At 39.4% G+C, this 7,607-nt stretch overlaps 1 protein-coding gene across 1 annotated transcript; it reads left to right on the plus strand.

Moving 5' to 3' along the window:
- The first annotated feature begins 435 nt into the window (after positions 1–435).
- On the plus strand, positions 436–5,037 carry LOC115419141 (uncharacterized). Its single transcript, XM_030133776.1, has 4 exons — positions 436–673; positions 980–1,058; positions 1,143–1,210; positions 3,621–5,037. The coding sequence occupies exons 1-4, from the start codon at positions 543–545 to the stop codon at positions 4,948–4,950; spliced, it is 1,608 nt and encodes a 535-aa protein (XP_029989636.1). The 5' UTR covers positions 436–542; the 3' UTR covers positions 4,951–5,037.
- Positions 5,038–7,607: the final 2,570 nt, after the last annotated feature.

Raw genomic sequence — 7,607 nt, forward strand, 5'->3', positions numbered from 1 at the left:
AAACTAAACTAAACTAAACTAAACTAATAACAACAACAACAACAACAACAATAATAATAATAATAATAATAATAATAATAATAATAATAATAATAATGATAATGATAATAATAATAATAATAATACAAGGAAGAGGAAGAATGCATGTCATTGTATTTATTATTGAAGAAACCAATCAATCAGTCTGTAAGTCAATCAATTATGTATCTTATCCATCGATTAGTAATAGTAAGTAAGTAAAAAATCCCCCCAACCAGGCCAATTTTTTTAATAACATGTTCACATCTCTCTAAATAACAGGTAGCTGGCCTTCATCATCATCATCTTCTTCATCTTCTTCTTCTTCATCCTCATCATCCTCTCACACAGCTCTGCCCCGCCCCCTGCTGGACACTCTGCGCATCCGCACATCCCACCTTTTTGGATTTGGTGAAAACAACACGGGGGTGTTCTCAGTGCGTGTCGGTCCCCACTCATTATGCCCACACCACCACCACCGTGTTTCGCGTGAACATCCCACTCGCCCATTTGATTGGTGGCTGATGCGCGCGGGGATGGGCACAATTCTGCAGGAGCGAGTGCCACAACAATGTCTGCAGAGGGTTTCCACCAGGGAGGCGGAATGGAAGAAGAAGGCGCCGTGGAGCAACAACAACAGGCCTAATGCGACCAGGTAACAGCACCGCGTGATGTCCACTGATGAAGAATGCTCTCTCCTTCATCATCATCATCATCATCAGCATCAGCATCAGCATCACCTCTTCTTCTGTTTCCAGGCGACGCGGAGATGCTGCAGTTTGAGCATCTGTGCACTTTGATCTAGAAACGCTTATATAAACACATCACCACATAGAATGCATTCCGGTCCACCCTAGTACCGGTCCAGTCCCTGATACTGTTTAGATTCTATGTGTTTCCTTTTTGGGTCATTGCTTGTGTTTAGTATTTTTTTATTTTTTCTTTTTTTTTCTATTTCTAGCAACAAAATGGGCAGGAGGCAGTCACAAAGGAAGCCGCTGCAGCCACAGTACATGCTCCCCAGCCAAGAAAATAACAATGTAAGAAATGTGTATTTAAAGACAGTGACTAAGACAAGTTGTAAATGTGCGTAGATGTAATAATTACCTGTTTTGTAATTACAGAGGCTGCAGCAAAGGAAGAAGCACAAGCCTCACACACCTTCAACCAAAAGCAACATGTCCAAACACAGGTGAGTCTGCTTAAGAGACATTTGTTGACTTTTTTTTTTTTTTTTTTTTTTCAGATTTTTATTTAGAAATATTGAGAAAAGTTCAACATACATTTAAATTACATTGTGGTCACGTAACAAGTATGTGACCAATGACCAATCTTTCCATTCTCAACATTTCAGTTTTTCTTTTTTTTTGTTGTTGTTAATAAACAAAACAATTGAACAATGAACAATGGATGCATTGTTACATAAAGAAAACACATATGAAAGACCAAGAGACTTTGACCTCCTCTCTCTAAAGAAAAAAAAAAAGAAAAAAGAAAAATAAATAAATAAATAAATAAATAAAATACAAAAGGTAGAATTAATTAATTACACAAAAAACAAGACAATTCCAGACACATTGTCATTATATTGTCATTTCTTGTACATTTAGGGTTCCGACAGATTGTGTTTGGTAAGTGTAAACAAAAAATATCCACTTTGACCATAGATTTGAAAATTTGTTCATTTGTAACCGAAGGGAGAAGGTTAGTCTTTCCATCTGGCAAATTTCATTCACAATATCTACCCATTTTTCCAGATCAGGTGGTTCAGGTTGGAGCCAGTGCCTGGTCACACATTTGTTGACATTTTGTGCTGCCTAAATATTTAGAAACACCACTTTGGGATAGTTTTTGGTGGTGGTTCAACTAGATCACAGGTGTCAAACATGTGGCTCGTGGACCAAATCCGGCCCTCTAAAGCAGGGGTGTCAAACATGCGTCCTGCCAAAGGTTTCAATTCGGCCCGTGGGATGAATTTACAAAGTGCAAAAATTCAACAGTCAAGGCTGTTGAACTCATTTTAGTTCAGGTTCCACATACAGACCAATATGATCTGCAGTAAATTAATAACAGCAGAAGAACCGACAAAAAATAATGACGCCATATTTTCTTCTTGGTTTGATGTGAAAAAAATAATATTACACTATGCCTATAAATAATGACAGCTTCAAATTTTTGTCTTTGTTTTAGTGCAAAAATAACATTAGATTATGAAAATATTAACATTTACAAACTATCCTGTAACAATAAAATGTGAATATCCTGAACAAGTATGAACAACCTGAAATGTCTAAAGAAAATTCAGCACAATTTGAACTCTTTTCTTCCTGTTCCTCAGTGTTTAGTGTCTTTGTAGATCTGATCCTTAATGCACATGTAGAAATGATAAGTTGAGGTAGAATATTGTTAAAATTGCACTTATGTTTCTCAAGAAATTTAGTTTTTTTCAGGTTATTCACATCTTTTTTATTTGGATAGTTTATAAAATTAAATATTTTCATAATCTAATGGGGTGCACTGATCGGGGGTGGTGTGGGACTGTCTTTTCTAGAAAAGCACATGTAGAGCGCAGACCTCCGCCAAGGCAGATCAGTGGGCCCCCGTGGCCCCCCCACCCCCAATCACCACCCAAATTTAATCATTTGTTCCTTGTGCCAGTATCAACATTTCCTGAAATTTTCATCCAAATCCGGGGCACTGATCTGCCTTGGCGGAGGTCTGCGCTCTCTGAGTGCTTCTAGTTGTATTTCATTTCTTTTTCAGTGATTAGTGACTATTTATGGGTGCAAATGTAACTGACTTCTTCCTTTTATTGTTGTTTTTTTAAGTTCTTTTTTTATAACTTCAAAATTTGAGACAAACAAAAGAAAACTACTAAAGCACTTCCGCCAAGGCAGATCAACACCCCCCCCCCCCCAGATCACCACCAAAATTTTATCATTTTTTCCTTGTGCCAGTATCAACATTTCCTGAAAATTTCATCAGAATCCATCCATAACTTTTTGAGTTATCTTGCTAACAGACGAACAAACAAACAAACCCCACTGAAAACACTGGTCTACAATTTTTTAGAAATGATTTGCTTCAGACATTAAATGTGCTAAATGTTATGTATTTTAATAAGATTAATTGGAAAATAAATAACAAAGTGCCGGTTTGCTGATGTTTTCAAAGTATATGATAAAGTGTTATTACACATATATATTGGTTTATGTACATTTATATAATAGTTTTATAAATCTTCCACTAAATAGAACCTGTAAACTGAATGTATTCTAATGTGCAGACAGTGTTTTGAAGTAGATCTTGTAGCTCTGAGACAAATATTCCTTTTGAGTCAAACCCATTCTCTCGTTAATTCTTGAATTTCACATTTTGACCCAAGGCTGTATCTTGGAAACTTCAGCCAACCAGCATTTTTGACTCGATTTTTCTTTATCAGTGACTCTCATGTGGTAAAATTTCATTACTTTTATTCTGGAAGCATTTTCCTTGTAGACCAGTGAAACGTAACCTCCTTGGCAGAAGTAATAAATAAAAATAAAATACATAGAACATTTAAAGTGCCCATAACTGCATGTGCATTCCCTCCTGCTCCTCAGTGCTCAGGGCCCCTCAGAGTCCAGGTCCCCTGCAGAGGACTGGGTGGAGCCAAAGGTGCAGCATCCGCCCAGAGACCAGAAGCTGACGGCGTTCAGAGCGAGGAGACACACGGCAGCATTTCCCTGTCGTCATCTGTCGGACTCCAGCCCTGACCTGCTGCAGGGTCTGTCCCCCCACAGGCAGGGTGGAGGTCTGAGCACGCTCGGAGACGGCGACAGTGACTCCGACCTGTCAGAGTCAGAGAGACTTCCTGTGTCGCCCTGTCATCGCGTTCCCCCGAAGCTCGACCTGCGTCCGGAGGTCATCGAAGCTGATCCCACCTCCGCCCCCACCTCCCACTGCAGACCCAGAAGCCACTGCCACGGGGATTTTAACTTCCCAGACTTCCTCCCTCCACCTTTTAATTCCTGGAGTCTCAGTCAGCTGGCGGTTTTCTACAACATGGAGGGCCGCGCGGCGCCTCGGCCCCGCCCCGTTGGCCCTTTGGAGCGGTACCTGGAGAGGCTGCTGCAGCTGGAGTGGAACCAGATCCAGACTGTTCAGGAGGAAAGTGGGAAACCTGCTGGTTCGGAGGTGATATCCAGCTGCCACAAAGCGCCCGCTGCCGCCTCGTCACGCCTCAGCTCTCCAAAGTGCATCCTGCAGTGTCAGCGCGCCTTCCCCCTCACCTTCCTGTCCTCTCTGGCCAGTCACTCGGCCCTGCTCTCCGGCTGCTCCTGCACCCTCTGCCGGATCCGCTACTCCACCTGCTCCACCTCCTGCTGCCGCTCCGCCCACATCCAGACCCGCCACTCCAGACTGAGCCCCATGATGGACCGCAGGGGGCCCGGGTCGCTCCCCAAAAGGAGCTACAGCGAGAGCCGGGTGCACCCCTCTGCGGACCGGGCCTCCAGGACTCAGCGGTTCAGCAGTCCCGTGAGGACCAGCAGCAGCCATATGAAGCGAATGCAGGCGGTGGGAAACATCCGAAACCCCGTCCAAGGTGCTAATAACAACAACAAGCTTCAGTCCACTGCCAGAGACCAGAGCGTCAGAGCCGGAAGGGAACATCCTGGATTGAGGGGGGATGTGTTGGACTTCAGGACTGGGGGGTTTAGGAGAAGGAGCGGCTCAGAGCAGAGGAAAACCGGCTCAGAACGGCAACATAACGCCTCAGAGAAAAGACGGAGCGGGTCTGAGTGTAGAAGAGGAGGTGAACGCAGGAGAAACACTGACCTCCGGGAGATTAAACCAGACGCTGTCGCTGCAATAATGGACAATTTACCAGGAACCAAACACTCTCCTGTAAACAGACCCAACAGAAGCAAACAGGTGGAATTTATAACATAGGAGTCAACTCAAAGTCAGAGTTTTCTCTAGATGTTTCACTGCAAAAATCCAAATCTTACCAAGTGTATTTTTCTCATTTCTAGTCCAAATATCTCATCACACTTAAAATAAGACTGAATCACCCAAAGAGGAACTTTTCAGTGAGATATAAGAACATTTTTTTAGGCAATAGATCTGGAAAATCTTATTTCAAGAAATCTTACCAAGATAATTTTCACTTGTTCCTTTGGCAGATTTTTTTTTTTTTTTTGCTCAATTCAATTCAATTTTTTTTTTTTTTTTGCGTAATTCAAGCAAAACAAATCTGCCAATGGAACAAGTGAAAATTATCTTGGCAAGATTTCTTGAAATAAGATTAACCAGATCTATTGCCTAAAAATAAGTTCTTATATCTCACTGAAAAGTTACTCTTTAGGTGATTCTGTCTTATTTCAACCCATAAAGACCCCAAAGTGCATCACCGACCAAAACCATCTACTGATCTAAACTGTTTAATTCCTGTTTATGCATTAATTCTATCAATACATGCGAATAATTGGTGTAAAATACAGTTCTTCATCTTTTCATGGTCATCATATATGACCTATTTGGACGTTCAGAGGCTCTGTAGTTACCATGGAAACACTGTCATCTTCTGCAACATTGATTCACCAGTAAAACCCAAGGAGTTGGATCAATGGCAGTGGATGGACACACTTGGTTTATGTTCGATTAATGAGAGATTGGACTGAAGAGGACACTTTTTATACAGCTTTCTCTCTTTTTGATGCTGAGCTTTTATGAACATCTACATGATCAGTAAATAAAATACAGAAAAATACATGATTTTCACTGAAAAAATACAAAATACACAAGATAATATTACAATAAATGGTGATAAACCACTTAAGGACAGTTAAATATAGAGAAAAAATTCATTTGGGAACTGACACAAATGTCACACTGGGTCCGTAGGGGTTAAGTGTGATGAGATATTTTGAGTAGAAATGAGAAAAACACACTTGGTAAGACTTTGATTTTTGCAGTGCTGGATGATTTTTGGTGCTGGTATTTGACTCAAAACTATGCATCTTTGCATCATTTTGAACATAAATTACTACACCGTGTAGAAAATAGCTCAAAGAAACACAAAACAAACTAATGATGAAGCTGAAATACAACAAACATCCGTTCTGTTTGAGCTCATGTGGGATGTTCTCTCTCCTCAGTGGTAGAGTTTCCTGTTTCTTCAGCTTCGGTGTGGTACAAAAACACTCACAGGTGCTAAGTCTTATAATAGAAGGGAAAACTCTGGATTTCAATATGAATGTCTACTTTCAGTCATTTTTATTAGTTTACAGCAGGTGCAGGAAATGTGTTGAGATTTTTTTTTTTGCTAGTGAGTGTTACAGTTTGTCAGATGACTACACTCTGTTGCCCTTGAAGTTGGAATAATTCTGATTTCAGACACATTCCTCTTTTTATTCCTATTTCTACACACCAATAACCACATTTGACTAGGTGCAATGATCACATACTGAGTTCAAGGTTCAAGGTGACTTTATTAATACCCGTAGGTAGATTTGTTCTGCAGCCTGGAGAGGGCATCTCAAACCCAAAAAACATGAAAACAGCAGGACACATACAGGGGACAGATTAAAAACAGCACAGACAAAGGACATGGACAGGTACTACCAGCAGTTCACTGATCATGGTTAAAACAGTAAAAATAAAAGATAAAAACTGACTAAAATGAATGAAAGTCATCAGATATCACTAAAAATGCTAATATAAAACCTGTAAAAAGCATGATAAAAACATCATGATATAATATAATACAAGGGACAATAAATAAATTAATGATAAATAAGTTAAGACCACATTAAAATAAGCCAGAACCCAAGAATTTAAACAAAGCGAGGTGCATCAAGGCTTATTTAACCCTTTCATGCATAAGTCACTACAGTGGACAGTTATTCTACAGCTGTTCTCTTGTATATTTATGGGTTTTGTTGTTTTAGTTTCATATCAGCCAACACAGTGGACACTTACGCACCATCTCATACCCTGACATTCATACCATTACTGTAACTTGGCTGCTCTTGATAAACCTGATCTGCACTAACATGTTTTAGTGTAAACCAATTGTTATTTGTTAGACAAAAAGGTTTTTTTTTTTTTTTTGCATATTATCTCCATGAGGTGAGTAATTACTAGCATTAGAATATGTTAAAATGTGAGAAGACATCAGATTAGCAGCATTAAAAATGTTTTTGTTTCATTGTTTTCATATCACTTTCTGATATTGGGTTTTAAACACATGTTTCTTTACTTCAAAAATTAAATGCATGGATATTTTTGTATCTCTATAGAAAAAGAAAACTCAATCACATTATTTTTTTTTTTATGCCTAAGGAGGAATAAAAACACTCAAGAAAAAAAATCTTGATTAAGGTTCTCATAATTCATGCATGAAAGGGTTAAAATAGAAACAGCTGCAGGGACAAAACTGTTCCTGTAGCGCTTGGTCCTAGAATTGAGGACTTCGAATCAAGGTTATTATCGTTAACGAAAACTAACAAAATGACGAAAACTAGAATTGAAAAAACATTTTCGTTAACTGAAATAAATAAAAACTATAATTGAAAGAAAAAACGGTAACTAACTGAAACTGTATT

This window comes from Sphaeramia orbicularis, chromosome 5 (genome assembly GCF_902148855.1).
Source record: "Sphaeramia orbicularis chromosome 5, fSphaOr1.1, whole genome shotgun sequence".
In the NCBI taxonomy this organism is placed as follows: domain Eukaryota; kingdom Metazoa; phylum Chordata; class Actinopteri; order Kurtiformes; family Apogonidae; genus Sphaeramia; species Sphaeramia orbicularis.

Coding starts and splice junctions, on each gene's coding strand:
- LOC115419141 (XM_030133776.1), top strand. CDS start 543: ATGCGCGCGGGGATGGGCACAATTCTGCAGGAGCGAGTGCCACAACAA. Junction 674..979: donor AACAGGCCTAATGCGACCAG/GTAACAGCACCG, acceptor TTCTATTTCTAG/CAACAAAATGGGCAGGAGGC. Junction 1,059..1,142: donor CCAGCCAAGAAAATAACAAT/GTAAGAAATGTG, acceptor TTGTAATTACAG/AGGCTGCAGCAAAGGAAGAA.